The 19,417-nt window shown below is 35.2% G+C and overlaps 1 protein-coding gene across 1 annotated transcript in view; it reads right to left on the bottom strand.

Annotated features, from left to right (window-relative positions):
• LOC127367310 (sialoadhesin-like) overlaps positions 1-19,417 on the bottom strand; it is a 104,460-nt gene that overhangs the window by 20,879 nt on the left and 64,164 nt on the right. Inside the window, exons 16-19 of the mRNA XM_051407064.1 lie at positions 13,342-13,499; positions 3,154-3,417; positions 1,132-1,395; positions 519-630 (exon numbers count right to left, since the gene is read on the bottom strand). Coding sequence (XP_051263024.1) covers positions 519-630; positions 1,132-1,395; positions 3,154-3,417; positions 13,342-13,499 — 798 coding nt within the window. The remainder of the gene's footprint in view (positions 1-518; positions 631-1,131; positions 1,396-3,153; positions 3,418-13,341; positions 13,500-19,417) is intronic.

The following is a 19,417-nucleotide window of genomic DNA, read 5'->3' as shown; positions in this document are numbered from 1 at the left end:
CCAACTGAACTCCTATCACCAAAATGAGGATAATATCAATGAGACGAGAGCCTGCTGACCACATGTGGTGAGATTTGTGTGTTTAGAGTAAAAAATGTTCATTATCATTTTTTGTTTTGTTTTTCACAAAACTCTAAATCTGACCTGCTTATTTATTGCATCAATTAAGACATTTTGTTAACATCTTACTGAAGACATTGTATCAATAATTATATTAAATGATATTCTTATGGGGCACGCTGGTGAGCTACCAGGGAGCTTTGGGGGAAAAAAATTACAAAATAAAATAAAGATAATGAATGAATGACTAAATAGAATCTTTAGATAAACTGAATTGTGCCTGGGTTTTACTCATGCAATACTTACACAGAACGTCTATTTGACTGATGTGGGATCGTCCAGCTCCAAGATCATTTTCAGCCTTGCAGAAAAAAGGACCACTGACTTCAGAAGCTTTAATGTTTAAAACACGTCCGGTCCCAATAAAAGTCTCCTGGCCTCCATCAGCTCTGTACCAGGTGTAGTTCCTTACTGCTGGGTTGGCAGTACTACTGCATGTCAGAGTCACAGTGCTGTCTTCTGGTACTGGACCAGAGGGACTGACTGACACTGTGGTGTGTTTGGGTGAATCTGAAAAAGAAATGATAACATTTATGGAAACATTATTTGTATTTTTTATGGGTGAAATTTGATCTAATATTTGTTATGAAATAATAAAGTGAGAAAATGTTACGATTTTCTTATAAAGTTATAGTGCCGACACTTTTTTGTAACTGATGACCCTGGAGTGCAAATACCTGAATAATACAACATGGTCACTAGTATTTCCCATCTTCACTACTCAACAAGTTAAAGAGGAGAGACACCATTAAATGACTGTTTAGCTTGTATTAACACGTGTGTAATATTGAAGACTGAAAAGGATGAACTAGAAAGGTGGAATGCAAAAGTCTAGTTTTTGATAACAACACAGTGGTGCTAAAGTTGGACATTTTAAAATCCTAAACATACCTTAAATATCTAAATTAGCCAATAAATGAAAACATATTATTATATGTAAATCAGTGTACTGCATACAGCTCGACCTATCAGAGTATATAGAGCATTTTAAGTTTGAAATTTGATACTTACACTGAACGTCTATTTGACTGATGTTGGATCGTCCAGCTCCAAGATCATTTTCAGCCTTGCAGAAAAAAGGACCACTGACTTCAGAAGCTTTAATGTTTAAAACAGGTCCGGTCCCAATAAAAGTCTCCTGGCCTCCATCAGCTCTGTACCAGGTGTAGTTCCTTACTGCTGGGTTGGCAGTACTACTGCATGTCAGAGTCACAGTGCTGTCTTCTGGTACTGGACCAGAGGGACTGACTGACACTGTGGTGTGTTTGGGTGAATCTGAAAAATAAATGACAAAATTTATGGAACTATTATTTATAATATTTATAGGTGTAACTTGATCTGATATGTTTCATGAAATAATTAAGGTAGATTGTGTCACAATTTTTCTTTTGAAGTTTTGGTGCCAACACCTTTTTTGTGACTGATGACCCTGGAGTGCAAACACCTGAATAATACAACAAGGTCACTAGTATTTCCTATCTTCACTAGTACTTAACTAGTTAAAGAGGAGAGACACCATTAAATGACTGACTAGCTTGTATTAACATGTGTGATATTGGAGACTGAAAAGGATTAACTAGTAAGGTGGAATGCAGATGTTACCCACATTGAAATGTGATAAATAGAAGTAATTGATTAAAATGCATAAATAAGTTAATTCATACAAATACATTCATGTAAGAATCAATTAATAATTGTTTAACTTTAATTGAATGGAAACAGTTAAAAGTATGGCTGTAAGAAATTCTCATGAACTTCCCTTTTAAGAGACTTGCTGCTGTTTGTTGCCATAGCAACAAGGAGAGTGGAGCAGAGAGGAGAGAAATTAAAGAGAGAAAATATTTTAATGAAAATTTTGATTTAGAAGCTGAAAAGTAACACCTGCCTGGTCGGGGATTCATGAGGATTTTATATTAGTAAACCACAACGGTTTTTGGTGAGTTTCAATTATTTTCGTTGAAGCTTTGTTGCAGTATAATAAATGCTAGCGAAGAGCTAACAGTTGTAACTGGAAAAAAGCTATAAACATACTGTTAATCAGTTAATTAATTAGTTTGGTTTGTTAAGGAAATGAGGTATGAATGTATATTGTTTTAGTGGAAAAATGTGGAAATGTATTTTATGTAAAGCAAAGGTGTGTGGTTAATTGCATGAGGGCAGGAGAAAAGTACAGCAGTGTGAACAACGTGGCAGTAATGTTGCAATTTACAGTAATTATAAAACTTTATCCTGGTTTATGTAGTTAGAATAATTAATTTCTTTCGTGACCTGTTGGACAGGTCGGTAGGACTGTTGATGTTATTCTTTTTCCACTTTTCTCTCTTTAAACTGAGCTGAACTGAAATACAAGAGTGGAACTGAACTTGAACTGAAATAAATACTTTATTCTGTCTTCATAATTGTGAAAGTTATGATTTAAAACATAAGGGTGTAACTTGACTAAGATATTTGAAAATGGTGTAAATATTCTTTTGTTTTCTAACTTAAAAAAAGAGTTAACACGAGATAGAAAGAAACCAAAAATAGGTGCAACATATTAACATAAAATAAGATATAGACTTATAGACTGGTCTAACATAAAAACTATCTAAACCAAATTATTTAAAATCTAGGTGAGGAAAAAAAGGGAAAGTGAGTTCTACTTTACTTTTTTGTTACCTGCAGGACTATTCACTGGTTCTGATATTTGTTATATGTATTGTCTATGTTAAATTTCAGTAAACTGCTGGTTTTTGTATTTAAAGTACCTGGTCTCTGGTTTCATTTTGTATGGTTACCCCACTCTGTTGAACCTAGAACTGGTCCAGTAGCATTAATAGAGTTGTATTAGAGTATACATGTGCTACACAAAAATATTTTTTTGATGACAACACAGTGGTGCTAAAGTTGGACATTTTAAAATCCTAAACATACCGTAAATATCTAACTTAGCCAAATAATGAAAATATATTATTAAATGTAAATCAGTGTACTGCATACAGCTAGACCTATCAGAGTATATAGAACATTTCAAGTTTGATATTAGATACTTACACTGAACGTCTATTTGACTGATGTTGGATCGTCCAGCTCCAAGATCATTTTCAGCCTTGCAGAAAAAAGGACCACTGACTTCAGAAGCTTCAATGTTTAAAACACGTCCGGTCCCAATAAAAGTCTCCTGGCCTCCATCAGCTCTGTACCAGGTGTAGTTCCTTACTGCTGGGTTGGCAGTACTACTGCATGTCAGAGTCACAGTGCTGTCTTCTGGTACTGGACCAGAGGGACTGACTGACACTGTGGTGTGTTTGGGGGAATCTGAAAAATAAATATCATTGGTATGTGTTACATTGTCAGTTATAAGTCGTAATATCTGTGTTCCCTGGAGATTGAATTAACTTTGATCATATTCATCCTGGTAAAGCATCATTGTAAAAGAAAGTTGACATCAAACAACAGCCAGCTTTCTTGCTGCACTTCCACACAACAAAATGACAAATAAATGTTTGGTATTATTTAAAGGTGTAATGTAATCTGATATTTGGAAATCAAGTAATTTGTCATGTTTTTTGCTCTTTTTTATAAAAAGCATTATATATAAATATTGTCATCAAAATTACTTTTCTGCTAATCTTTTGTAGAAGATTTGACTAATTCAATTAAATTTGTTTCATGATGAATTAAAAAACAAACAAACAAATGAACTCACATGAAATATCAGCTGTTAAACTTGTGCTAACAGATGACTCAGTGCTGCCATCTTGTTTGTTGTAGACGGCAGTACAGGAGATTTCCTGTCTGTGATGGAGGTGAGAAGCAGTGAAGGTCACAACAGAGGTCTTGACTTTAGTTTTGTCCTGATTCTCCTCCAGTGTCTCCTGACTGTGACCCAGGCTGGGGGTCCATGTCAGAGTTGGAGGATGAGACAGACAGGGAGCTGGAGCAGAGCACTTCAAACTCACTGAGGTTCCCTCCTCCACCTCCAGTGTGGACGGAGTCAGAGTCGGTCTGTGAGGATCATCTGGTGGAAAGGTACATTTTGACCAGTCAGTAAAAATGTAATTCTTCTCCGTTTTATATACTATTTGAAAAGTGCAATTAATGGAGTACAAGGTCAAAGCAGTTCTAAATAACTTAAGTGTAAATACATTGACTTTAAAACCTACCTTTTACTGAAATGTCCAACTTTTGTTCAAAAAAATCATATTTGAGGCCATTGTCACATTGCACTCTGAGGTAATATTTATTGCTGTGTTCAGGTTGCATGTTGTTCAGAGTTGTGGTGCAGTCTTTAGCTGTTAAGACTCCTGTCAGTTTTCCTTTTATTGTAGACGAATGAGGATTTCTGCTATTAAACACAACAACATCTTGATAATGTTTCCACATTGCTTTACATGTTCTATCTAAGTCTGATCTATATCCGTCCTTTATATCAAAGGAGCAGGGGATGGTCACACAGGATCCCCTGAGAACTTCTATAGTCTGCGGCATAGTGACCTTAAACTCTCCACAGTGGACACCTGAAACACAAGACACAAACCTGTAAATGAGAACAAGTGAAAACTACTTTACAATAATAAGGAAATTTGACTGTTTGGTTGCCGTGCTAGAATCTTAGCACAAAACCTTTATTCATAAAATAATCCAAAAAGATGACTGTAATGATTTTTTCTAGATAAAAATAAAATGTTTCACCCATCAAATGTATTTAGTGCACCATGTATTATAGATACTGTTGTTCTGTTGTGTGAATGCTTAACTAACAGTGTGTAGATATAGGTTTTAATAGTTTTAAAGTCATTGATGACTATAAAACTATAAAAATGTGAATGAACTTTAACTCACTCTGCAGCAGACAGCCAATGAGAAGGAGAGTCAGAGCTGCAGCCATCTTTGTGTGTCAGGAGAGACAGAAACTCTGGAGATTACACATGGAACAATTCACATCATTAGTACATTTCATCCCTTATAAACTTTTACAGTAGGGTTCATTTGGAGGCTACTATTGAATGCAATATTTGCAGAGGTTGCATACAAAGAAACGTTTGCAATCCTGTATCTATTTCTTAATTTCATGAAAAAAACTATAATTAAACAGTTAAATTAATCAATACTTATTTTAAATACATTTCTTGCAATTTTGCCTTTTTATTTATAACTTATTATAAAAGATTTGCAAAAACAAACTATTGTTTGACCCACACTTTGTAACATTCAGTTTGTCAGAGTTACAACATGCTGCTTTGGTTAAACAAGACGTAGAAGATGAAATGATGAAAAGGAAAAACAGGAAGTTATACTGTTTTGTGAAAGGAAAAAATGACAAACATATGGTCTCTTTTCTTGATTTCTTTCAATTTATTTACAAAGGTACAGTTTCTTTTTCACAACTATTTTCAACTGTCTCAAACTACAATCAAATTACAGCTTACATTTCAATGGGACATTTTACTACCTGTGTTTTCTTTTTTATACCTTTAACATTGTTTATTGATCTAAAGTAAAATGACCTAATGTTTATGTTTTTATTACTTCATAGTGTATTTAACATTTATGAATTCAATATGTGTCATATAGAAGTTATGATGACTTACATTTTCTTCAGGTCTTCCAGGCAGACAGATCAAGACGTATAGAGAAGTGAAGTTCCTTAAAAGTTATGTTGCTTTCTCGAACCGCATGCAAGAATTAACTTTAAAATGAGGAAGTTACAAAAGTGCACATGAGTGTGAAAATGAAATGTATGTACTTTTTTTTATCAGTTTTAAACAGTCCCACGTCATATAGGGGAGGCGGACACAGTTGTATGGCACACGGACATTTTATCATCTAACTCCAACTCAACAGCTTTATGTATTTCATATTGAATGTAGATTCAGTTCAGTGATTGTTGACCTGTAGTAGCTAGTAGTAGTAGTAGTAATAATAATAATGTCAATAAAAACAACAACAAAATATATGATAATGTATATCAATTACTTTAGAAACGTATCAGAGCATTGATTGGGAATTGGTCAAAGTCCTTTACCAGGAGTCAGTGGACGGACAGAGAAAGATCTCATTTAGTTCAAACAGACACATAGGAACAGCTTCTTCCCCAGAGCTGAAGCCTCCGTCACCCCCACCCTCTCACAGGAGTTATAGACTGAAAGACTCATTCACCCACCTGTTGTATTGCACATAAAAACTTTATTACAAACAGCACATACACATATACTACACATATCTTGTCTCTGCTGTATACTGTCAAACTGTTGTGAAATATATATTTTATACTGATACTGACAATGTGCACTATCACTGCTTACCTGCTCATCCAAATGCCTCTCTCTTCATATTTATATGTATTGTAGTACATGTATACTCTAATACAACCCTATTAATGCTACTGGACCAGTTCTAGGTTCAACAGAGTGGGGTAACGATACAAAATGAAACCAGAGACCAGGTACTTTAAATACAAAAACCAGCAGTTTACTGAAATTTAACATAGACAATACACATAACAAATATTAGAACCAGTGAATAGTCCTGCAGGTAACAAAAAAAGTCAAATAGAACTCATCTTCCCCTTACCTAGATTTTAAATAATTTGGTTTAGAAAGTTTTTATATTAGACCGGTCTATAAGTAACTGTCTTATTTTATGTGGACAGGTCGCACCTATTTTTGGTTTCTTTCTATCTCCTTGAGTTTACCCCTTTTTTTCTTTCCTTCACAAGTAAGAAAATAAAAGAATATTTACACCATTTTCAAAAATCTTAGTCAAGTCAAACACTTATGCTTTAAATCATAACTTTCACAATTATGAAGACCAGTGTTGGGGGTAACGCGTTACAAAGTAACTGTGGAATCGTCGTCTTTTCGAAACTGAGCAAAATACACACAACGCGGAGCGGACGCCCGCCATCAGACAGGAAAACCTTTACAAGCTACCTGGACCAGTGTTATGTCAAGATGGACACTGAGCTAAAGAAAACATTGGCAATGAAGGTATGGTGCATCTCAGGTGATCTCATGGAGTAATCCAAAAGTAATGTAACTAGTAGTGTAACTAATTACTTTAAGCAGCGAGTAACACAGTAAAGTAAGGCATTACTTTTTAAAAAAGTAACTAGTAATGTGTAATGGATTTTGTTTCAGTAACTACCCCAACACTGCAGAATACAATATGAAGTAATACTTAATTTCAGTTCAAGTTCAGTTCAAAGAGAGAAAAGGGGAAAAAGAATAACCCCAACACTACCGCTCTGGCAGCCAGTTTACCAACAGTGTGTACACAGTGGATCCTTTCTGACATGATGGAGCGGAGTTGTCTCTAGAAACTTCATGGGTCCATGGGTTGGCTCGCCATCTTGTATCCCGCGCTTGTGTGTGTGTTTGTCGTCCTCCACACACTGCAGAAGAAGCAACACTCAAGTCCAACTTCATACAGGAACAAGGAAAAAAACTGAAAAAAGTAAATGAATTATTCTAACTACATAAACCAGGATAAAGTTTTATAATTACTGTAAATTGCAACATTACTGCCACGTTGTTCACACTGCTGTACTTTTCTCCTGCCCTCATGCAATTAACCACACACCTTTACATAAAATACATTTCCACATTTTTCCACTAACACAATATACATTCATACCTCATTTCCTTAACAAACCAAACTAATTAATTAACTGATTAACAGTATGTTTATAGCTTTTTCAACTGTTAGCTCTTCGCTAGCATTTATTATACTGCAACAAAGCTTCAACGAAAATAATTGAAACTCACCAAAAACCGTTGTGGTTTACTAATATAAAATCTTCATGAATCCCGGACCAGGCAGGTGTTACTTTTCAGCTTCTAAATCAACTTTTCATTAAAATATTTTCTCTCGTTAATTTCTCTCCTCTCTGCTCCACTCTCCTTCTTGCTACGGCAACAAGCAGAGAGTCTCCTAAAGGGGAAGTTCATGAGAATTTCTTACAGCCATACTTTTAACTGTTTCCATTCAATTAAAGCTATTGATTGATTCTTACATGAATTCATTTTAATTAATTAACTTATTTATGCATTTCAATCAATTACTTCCATTTATCACATTTCAATATGGGTTACAGTACTACTGTATTTACATGTATTATCTTTTTTATCTTGTTTTTATTGATGCCGCTTGTCACTGAGAGGTACCATACAAAATGTTGTTGTATGTCTACAATGACAAAGTGTGTTAACAGCCAAAAGGTAAATAAAAGCTTTAAATAAACGAAAACTTATATTCACCGTTTATTTGGTTGATGTTGCAACGTCCAGCTCCTAGATCATTATCAGCCCTGCAGATAAAAGGACCCCTGACTTTAGAAGCTTTAATGTTTAAAACACGTCCGGTCCCAGTAAAGTCCTCCTGGCCTCTGTCAGCTCTGTACCAGGTGTATTTGTCCTGTTAAATCATCAGTGTAAACCACGTTATTAATGTAATGTCAAAAAGTTGACATCAAACAACAACAACCAGCTTTCTTGCTATGTTTCTGCACCGCCACCCACCTGTTGGCCCGGGACACTGAATCTTGCGGCGCAGTATATCACCAACACCCGACCTGTTCCTCTTACAAATATTGTTTGTATTATTGATATAATTAACGTTTTATGAATAATCTGACTGGTTCCATTACTGAACTTTACCAGTTCACTATTATAGTAAAAATCCTGAAATTAAAACATTGTGCAAACGATGAAACTATTATACAGATAATTATAATACACCTGATGACACTGCCTATTAGCAAGTATTGAAGTCAGAATATTGCAAGTAAACCATTAGTTATTTCCTCTAAAATGTCTTACAAATTAATAAATACCAATATAAACTCAACCTGTGGTGAAATGTTGCATGACTATTAAATTTAAGTAGTATTAACTGATTCAGTTCATGTGACAGACACTATGCCAGTAACCTGAATAATGCAACATGATAATTAGTATTTCCTATGGTCACTAGTACTTAATAAGTTGATATGGAAAACATTGATTAAATAATTGACTAGTCATTATATATAGTATATTATTTTATACAGATACACTGCATTGCAAATAGTGTTAATAAAACACTTAACAATATCAGAAAAGCTACAAATACTTTAAAATACCTTTTATTGATTACAAAATTATTAAACAATGTACATTTCCAGTTTAAATGTGAGAATTATGCAGGTTTTAAACTTCTATTTTTATTTTTTTTTTATTTTTCCTGTTCTAGGACAAATCCCAGAAGTTGGGTAAAATAATTTTCAGATGACACTAATATTTGAAATATTTGCTTACTGTGTCATCTTTTTTATGTGTAATGATACTCAGCAACAGTGATACAAACAGATGAAACTCAATTTTACCCATAAACAAGCTTAGCAGTTTAAGAAAGTAGCGGCTGTACAGCAGTCAGTGAGTCACCTTTTGACCTCTTAATTTCTGAACACAGCAGCTGTAACAATGTTAGACCATTATTCCGTAACATTTCATCAAAAAGCAGTTTTGCGGATTATTGGATTATTATTGTTTCTACAGCAAGGTATGTTTTAACAAAAATCCAATGTTCAAAAGAATATAATAAACAAAATATTCCAAACTACTAAATAAATGTAAAACAGAGGAGGATCTGTCAATTTACACAAGCCAAACATAATTTTATGAGTAAAAATACAGTTTAGCATGCACGTAAAACAAAATTATTCAGTGACACAAAATCTGCAAGATGTTAAAAACCTCTTAAATTAAAAACAATGAAACATAATTCTGTTCATTTGAAATTCTGTTTCAAAGCAACAACAAAAAGCAAATGAGGAAACGTATGTACAAGAGAACAAGACATTCTGAAAAATAGTTTTAAAAATAGGCAGAGCAATACAGAAGTGTGATCTATTTCTTCTCACTTTTTTTTTTAATTGAACCTGGGCATATTCACATTCCACTTCCTTCTTCACATTTCTAGGCTCTACATTGTCATATAGGCTTCCCATCTCCATTGCGTTGCTCACAGATTTTCTGCTCATGCCTCCCACCATGCACCTCTCCTCCTCAAGATAGGAGCTACCAGGTTGATCCATGTCCACAGCATCATCTTCCTTCTTCTTCTTCTTGCTCTTGCTCTTCCAGTTCACATTCGCGTAAACCACGTCGCTGCCTCCTTCATTCTTCTTCTCTAAGTTTTTATCGGCTCCTTCTGCATTGTTTGGCCCAGAGCTTGCTGAGTCGGCGTTGTTTGGGCCAGAGACAGCTGCAGGAGGGGCGACATCTTCCTGTCTCAGCACACTGGCGTTGATAGAAATGTCGTCTTCTGTTGTGTTGGGTACCTGCAATTAAAGAGAAGACATCAATGGTACACATATTCTGCTAATCCAAATTTAATTACTTAATTCTAAGTATAAAATCCCCCCGTACCTCGTTTCCCTCTCCACTTGTTAGAAGTTGACTCATAGCAACGGTGCCCTTAGGAAGATTATGGCGAGTCTTCTGAGCTCTGAAAAATACAGTAGAACATTTAACCTACATGGTTATATTTGATTCATCTTTTCCCACTGCTCATTTATTAATCAACAGGATGAAACCGTTGATCACAAATGAAAATCTACGCAACATATGACAAACATAGACAAACTGAATCTACAAAGAGGATCAGCTGTCAAAGGTGTCTAACAAATAGGGATATGATGGACATGAATATTACCCACCAGTTTCATGGTTCTCTGTGGAAGTCATAATAAAGATAAAAAATGTATAAGTTTGATATATAAATGAGGTCCCAGGTCTCCTCAGAACATGGTTTACAGATACAGCACAAACTATTACAAGTGTTAAATTGGTTCTGATGGATGAAGACCCAAACAAACACTCACAGAAGTCCAAGTAAAAGTTAGTAATAGCAGTTGTGTGTGGAAGGGAATGTCTGAACATTTTGTCTCAAGCTGTTACCGTACCTGTTGACTAACAGCAGAGCACATACTAGTACTAGCAGTGCAACAACTATGATGATGAAGACTGTCAGTGTCACTTGGTCTGAAACATACAAGGGACAGTGGAAGATTAGGATAAAGAGGTAACTCAGACATGAGATAATTATTCTGATAAAAGTTTGGACATTGAACTGTTTAAAGAATTCAAGGAAACAAGGAACGTCTTTTTTATCACTACTAACTGATTTATGCTTCTTTCTTTTTATCAAGAAAGAAAGTATATATGCATAACTTTGAGAAAACATTTTAACAACATTTCATTGAACAAAATGATACCTTTGGATTAGTTACAGTGTATCACTACCCATGTTTACAATTAATGTGGCAGTAAAAAATATTTTGGGGCATTTCTGGTTCAGTATTTCAAACACAAATAGAGGAAATATTAAGGTATGTTGATGAGTAGTCATTAGTCACATAAATATAATAGTAATAATAAAATATGAATTTGAGAAATCCTGAAAGTTTCTAAAACATCAATAAAACTTTGGAACAACACATACATTGTGCAGATGTTTGAGGCTCAAGGCTGTAGAAATAAAACCTCTGAGTAGCAGATCCCAGAGAGTTGGAGCTGCGGCAGAGCAAAGTGGAAAGATTCCTCCATTGTGGTTGATTCACAGTGATGATTATCCTCAGACCTGTCTCATTTAGAGGCTCATTGCTGATTGCAAATGTGTCTGAGTGATTGACAGGTAACCCATCCAAATACCACTGTAAAGTGGGAGAAGGGTTTCCCACAGTCTCACAGGAACAGTTGAGCTGGTCTGTAGTTTTGGTGCAATAAGAGGAGAACAGGATCTGTGGAGCAACTGTAATGAATGCAGAGAAGACCGACAAGTTAAGAGTCAAATAAAGTCATTTTTAATCAAGTTCACAAAAATGAAAGACAAGATGTACTGATTAAACAAAATAATTGTTGAGAAGTTGTGAGTTAAGACTGTCATGAAGTCCATTATTCTATATATTTGAACTCATTGAAGGCTTTATTCTGCTATAATAATTTCATTTTCTGGAACAATTTTAACCCAGGGTTAGGTTAATTTAACCAGTGGGGAGAAATATATGTATTTAGATATGATTTTGACACATAATGTATGGCAAGATTATGTCATTAGTAAAAAGAAGTAAAATATTTTATAAAACGATGATGTCATCGAGAATTGTTCAATGTCATTAACCAGCAAATACATAGAAGTTAAAGGCCATTCACATTAGACGCCAAAGACTATACTTGAACAGTGATAGGGATGCTATAATATTTCCAATACACTCCTAAGGTTATATTGAATATTAGAAACATGTGTAATGTATAAACTATCCTAAAAATGTGTCACATTTATTAAAGAAGAGATTGCTTAATAAAATGTTTAAATAAATGTAATAAATAAACAGATTAAGTCAAGAGCTTTTTGAAAAACTAAATACAATAGTAAATAGATTAATGACTAAACAGAATACATTGAATTATACCTTGATTGAGGTAATATAAAAAGTTTTAATCATGTGATACTCACACTGAACGTCTATTTGACTGATGATGGATCGTCCAGCTCCAAGATCATTTTCAGCCTTACAGAAAAAAGGACCACTGACTTCAGAAGCTTTAATGTTTAAAACACGTCCGGTCCCAATAAAGGTCTCCTGGCCTCCATCAGCTCTGTACCAGGTGTAGTTCCTTACTGCTGGGTTGGCAGTACTACTGCATGTCAGAGTCACAGTGCTGTCTTCTGGTACTGGACCAGAGGGACTGACTGACACTGTGGTGTGTTTGGGTGAATCTGAAACATAAATATTATTATGTGTTACATTGTAATTTCTAATATATGTGTTCCATCGAGAGAAAGTTGACCGCAAACAACAGCCAGCTTCCTTGCTGCACTAACACACATTTGTTGGACTACCCAACTGAATCTTGAGGGCTACATGCAATATGTGACCTACGACCAACATGTGCCTCCTCAAACTACTGTGCTTAATGGGTTGACAAGGAAAGCGACTATTAAATGATTGACTAGCCAATAATGACATGAGTATGATATTGTTGGCTGAAAAGGATTAACTAGTACGGTGGAATGTAAAAATCTCTTTTTTGATAACTACATGGGGGGTGTTAAAGTTCGGCATTCAAATTATCACCTAAATATCTAAATTAACAAATGAATCACAAAATATTATTATATGTAAATCAGTGTACTGCATACAGCTAGACCTATCAGAGTATATAGAGCATTTTGACTTTGAAATTTGATACTTACACTGAACATCTATTTGACTGATGTTGGATCGTCCAGCTCCAAGATCATTTTCAACCTTGCAGAAAAAAGGACCACTGACTTCAGAAGCTTTAATGTTTAAAACATGTCCGGTCCCAATAAAAGTCTCCTGGCCTCCATCAGCTCTGTACCAGGTGTAGGTCCTTACTGCTGGGTTGGCAGTACTACTGCATGTCAGAGTCACAGTGCTGTTTTCTGGTACTGGACCAGAGGGACTGACTGACACTGTGGTGTGTTTGGGTAAATCTGAAATATAAATATCATTGGTATGTGTTACACTGTCAGTTATAAGTCGTAATATCTGTGTTCCCTGGAGATTGAATTAACTTTGATCACTTTGATCCTGGTAAAGCATCATTGTAAAAGAAAGTTGACAGCAAACAACAGCCAGCTTTCTTGCTGCACTTCCACACAACAAAATGACAAATAAATGATTTGTATTATTTAAAAGTGTAATGTAATCTGATATTTGGAAATCAAGTAATTTGTCATGTGTGCTGACCCATTTTTTATAAAATGCATTATATATAAAAATTGTCATCAAAATTACTTTTCTGCTAATCTTTTGTAGAAGATTTGACTTAAAATTGTTTCATGATGAATTAAAAAAATAACTAATGAACTCACATGAAATATCAGCTGTTAAACTTGTGCTAACAGATGACTCAGTGCTGCCATCTTGTTTGTTGTAGACGGCAGTACAGGAGATTTCCTGTCTGTGATGGAGGTGAGAAGCAGTGAAGGTCACAACAGAGGTCTTGACTTTAGTTTTGTCCTGATTCCCCTCCAGTGTCTCCTGACTGTGACCCAGACTGGGGGTGCATGTCAGAGTTGGAGGATGAGACAGACAGGGAGCTGGAGCAGAGCACTTCAAACTCACTGAGGTTCCCTCCTCCACCTCCAGTGTGGACGGAGTCAGAGTCAGTCTGGGAGGATCATCTGGTGGGAAGGTACATTTTGACCAGTCAGTAAAAATGTAATTCTTCTCCATTTTATATACTATTTGAAAAGTGCAATTAATGGAGAACAAGGTCAAAGCAGTTCTACAAAAATAAACAACTGAAGTGTTACTAAATGGACTTTAAAACCTTACTTTTTACTGAAATGTCCAACTTTTGTTGATTAAAATCATATTTCAGGCGATTGTCACATTCCAGTCTGAGGTGATATTTGTAGCTGTGTTCAGGTTGCATGTTGTTCAGGGTTGTGGTGCAGTCCCTTTTTGTTAAGTGTCCTGTCAAATTTCCTGTTATTATAGACGATTGTGGATTGCTGCTGTCAAACACAACAGTCCTTTGTTCATTTTTCCACATTGCTTTACATGTTCTATCTAAGTTTGATCCAAATCCGTCCTTTATATCAAAGGAGCAGGGGATGGTCACACAGGATCCCCTCAGAACCTCTATAGTCTGCGGCATAGTGACCTTAAACTCTCCACAGTGGACACCTGAAACACAAGACACAAACCTGTGAATGAGAACAAGTGAATACTACTTTACAATAAGAAGGAAATTTGACTGTTTGGTTGCCGTGCTAGAATCTTAGCGCTATACCTTTATTCATAAAATAATCCAAAATGAAGACTGTAAAGATTTTTTCGAGATAAATAAAATTGTTCACTCATCAAATGTATTTAGTGAACCATGTATCAAAGATACTGCTGTTCTGTGGTGTGAATGCTTAACTAACAGTGTGTAGATATAGGTTTTAATAGTTTTATAGTCATTGATCCAAATGTGAATGAACTTTAACTCACTCTGCAGCAGACAGCCAATGAGAAGGAGAGTCAGAGCTGCAGCCATCTTTGTGTGTCAGGAGAGGCAGAAACTCTGGAGATTACACATGGAACAATTCACATCTTTAGTACATTTCATCCCTCATGAACTTTTACAGTAGGGTTCATCTGGAGGCCAGTATTGAATTTAATATTTGCGGAGGTTGCAGACAAAGAAACGTTTTGCAATCCGGATCTGTTTCTTCATTTCATGAGGTCACGGTGACACAGCACACCTATTTATCATTCGTAGAGGAATAAGGGGACGTATTACTGCATTCCTTTAAAAACTATAATTGAACAGTTAAATTAATCAATACTTCAATCAAGGTCTAATCAATACCCACCCTTTGTAACATTCAGTTCAGTGCTACAACATGCTGCTTTGGTTAAAAAGACGTAGAAAATTAACAGATAATAAAAATGAAAAACAGGAAGCTATGCTGTTTTGAGAAAGGAAAAAAATGACAAACATACTATGTCTTTTTTTTCAGTTTATTTACAAAGTTACAATTTATTTGAGAGAATTAGTTTCAACATTCTTAAACCACAATCGGACGATTTTGCCACCTTTCACATATTTAGTGTCTTTTCTTTTTTCTACCTTTGAAATTTTGTACTGTAATTGTTGAGAGCAAAGTAACCTCATGTTTATATTTTTTGAATTTTATAGTACATTTAAAAAAATGTTGCTTATGTAATATGTGTCATGTAGAAGTTATGATGACTTACATTGTCTTCAGGTCTTCCAGGTAGACAGAGCAAAGATGTATAGAGAAGTGAAGTTCCTTCAAAGTTGTGCTGCTGTTTCCAACAGAATGCAAGAATTAACTTTAAAATGAGGAAGTCACAAAAGTGCAGATTCATGTAACAATGAAGTGTACTTTTTCTTACTTACTATGGGAAACATATATAGCTTAGAAATTATTATAAATAAGTTTATGAATAAATATTTAATTGTAATTGTTTCAAGAAATGTTTTTTAACCGTCACACGTCAGATAAGGAAGGCAAACACAGTCATATGCACACAGACATTTTATCATCTAATTGAGTCGAGTTCAGTTCAGTATGTATGAACCTTTTTTTATTGAATGTCATATTGAATGTTCATTCAGTTCAGAGTGCAAAATAAAACCACCACACACTCAAATGAGCACAAAGTTAAGTGAATACCTCTGTGATCCAGTTTCACCAATAATTAAGCAGTATAACCCCTTCAAAGCTACTATCTCTACAGTGCTATTTACATTACATTGTGCTCATGTTATTGTACTCACCTATTGTAGCAAATAGGGGTTCAGACACACTCATAATTCTAGTTGATATTCAAAATAGTATTACAACAAGTCCACTACGGGTAGACAACATTTGTCTGAGCCTTCTGAAACAGTTTAAAATCACAAATTACAAAAAACAAATGTATGGTTGAAGTTATTTAACAATTGTGGTCATGCTTTAAAAGACAATTACTCTTTGGAACAGGGAACAAACAGGAAATGAACAATGGTCTAATATTTTGTTGAGAAATATTTCAGTGTCATTGTCAAACAATCAACAAAGCACTCAGTGGATGCTGACACCGTCTGTTTCTGAGACTCATCTCTTCGATCCAGTGTCCTGTAAATCCTGTCCTCTTATTCATGAGAAAAACATGTACGTGTCACAACCTCTGACACAATTCTGGTGGACTCAAACGCACGACTCAGGGACTGACGAAGATGTACAAAAGGGGTATTTATTGTTCATTTATTGTTGAAAAAAGAAGAAACAACATTATGTATACCATACATATGTACACCAACAAACATGAAAACCCAAGTACCTAAAAATGACCATATAGCATAATCAATAACCTTTCTGTTGAAGTTTAAAACATTTCTACAAAAGCGAGCATTAGAAGATTCATATAGAAAAACTATTTATTTACATTACATTGTATAGTTGTTCAATGTTAGATAATTGATACATAAACACTGATATCACTAAGTGGAAGTTTAAGGCACTGCAAGAGAGAGCAAGGTGATGAAGGATGAGCTTTTGCCTCAGTATAAGATATACAATAAATCATTAAGCAATGTTATGTGATAATCATCAAGCTCATCATCAGTGGAAGTAGAGGGAGTCATTTTGGAGTTTGGGCAATGACATCATACTCTGGAGATGTGTCTCTACGATCCAAAGACATGTAAGTCATCTCCTCTTCTTTTGGCTTCACACTCTTTCTTCTTTTACTTTGAGGAGAAAGAAAAATAAAAGTACATATTCAATATTTTCTAAAAACAACATTGCTATTTATCAGCAGAGCTTTTACAAAAAAATAGAATCCACTGTAATAACATACATACCAAAGGAACACCACGTAGATTGTGTACAAGATGTTCACACTGAGAGAGACACCAGCAACAGCCAATAGAAGAATTCCACAGTACGGTCCACAATGTTGCTCAAGTCCTGTCACAAGAAACAACAATAACACTTCACATATCATATCCTTGTAATTGATGCAACAGTGGCTCAATCATCCTGGTTGGGGACTGGTTACAGGGCATCATTACTCATGACACACAGAAATAATTTTTGGGGGTGTTTTTTATTATTATAAAAGAAAAGCCTAGTCACTAAATTAATATATGAAATGAAATTTTAAGAAATCCTGATGATTTCCAACTAATCAATAAAACTATGACAAACCCTGACTTTCTGCAGATGTTTGAAGAACATAAAAACGTTGACTGGCAGATCCCAGAGAGTTGGAGCTGCGGCAGAGCAAAGAGGAAAGATCCCTCTCCTGTGGTTGATTCACAGTGATGAATATCTTCAGCCTTGTCTCATTTAGAGGCTCGTTGCTGATTGCAAACTTGTCAGAGTGATTGACAGGTAACCCATCCAAATACCACTGTAAAGTGGGAGAAGGTTTTCCGACAGTCTCACAGGAACAGTTGAGCTGGTCTGCAGTTTTGATGCAATCAGAGGAGAACAGGATCTGTGGAGCAACTGTAATGAATATAGAGAAAACCGACAAGTTAAGAATGAAGTTTGTGACAGCCCATGTGGCTTCCTTTACTGGGAGGGGTCAAAGGTATAAAATAAACTCCACGCCTTCTTAGTTTAGTCACACATACATCCTAACTCTTATTTTCCTATAAATTATTTTGGCTTTGGACATTTGTGTGTGTTGACTCCCTCTGCTGTCACATGTCTGAGTCAAGCTTGTAATAGTCATGTTTAATCAAGTTTGCAAAAATAAATGACAAGATGTACTGATATCACAATAACTGTAAGTTGCAAGTGAAGACAAACTTAATGCAAAGTCAATCATTTTCCACATTGAGGGTCTTTTCTGTGCTCATTTGTGTGTCTTGTTACCACAGGAATAAAGGAATTGTTTGTAGCCATATTAACCCAGGGTTAGGTTAGTCTTACAAGTGGGTTAACTAATGACATATTTACTTATCTGTTAGTGTATTTGCCTGATTTTATCAAAGAATTGACTTCTATACTGATGAGGGCCTGTGGTAACTAAAGGGAGCCAAATGAAGTCAATAAATTGTAAAAAAAATATATATATAATTATTTAAACCAGTTAGAAACATCAAAGTATTGACTGGGAATTGGTTATTACCCAGAGTCAGTTGATGGAACAAGAAAGAACAAAGAGGTTATTTACATCGGACACAAAAGACCATATTTGAACAGTGACGGTCACGGTTCAAATCTTGCCTCATACTATTACTAGACTAAATATTAGAGACAACTCTTAGATGTAACGTACAACCTCTCATATAACTAGAGAATGTGTGTGAATGCAGACTGCTGAACGGCCTACGACAGGCTGAATTGCTGGTTTTGAAATTCTTTCAATGATGTGGAATAATGAAGAGCCGTTGAACAGTTTACGCAACACTTTTATATTGCTGGATCTAAAAGTTAAATAATATTAACAACCTGTAAAAGGTGGAAGATTTGAAGGTGTTAAAGAACTGTCGATACACTGAATCACTGGCTTCAATTTGTTGTAAGTAACTGAAGGAGTATTGTAGTTGGAAAACTGTGAAAGAGTCTAATTACTATGAATGGGAGTAAAAACTATATCTCATGAGGTTTAATATTGTTTCCAACTGAACTCCTATCACCAAAATGAGGATACTATCAATGAGACGAGAGCCTGCTTACCACATATGGTGAGATTTGTGTGTTTAGAGTAAAAAATGTTCATTATCATTTTTTGTTTTGTTTTTCACAAAGCTCTAAATCTGACCTGCTTATTTATTGCATCAATTAA

The sequence above is a fragment of the Dicentrarchus labrax genome, unplaced genomic scaffold, assembly GCF_905237075.1.
Source record: "Dicentrarchus labrax unplaced genomic scaffold, dlabrax2021, whole genome shotgun sequence".
NCBI classification, from domain to species: Eukaryota; Metazoa; Chordata; class Actinopteri; family Moronidae; genus Dicentrarchus; species Dicentrarchus labrax.
The sequence above is the reverse complement of the archived record's forward strand: the minus strand, read 5'-3'. Positions and strand labels throughout refer to the sequence as shown.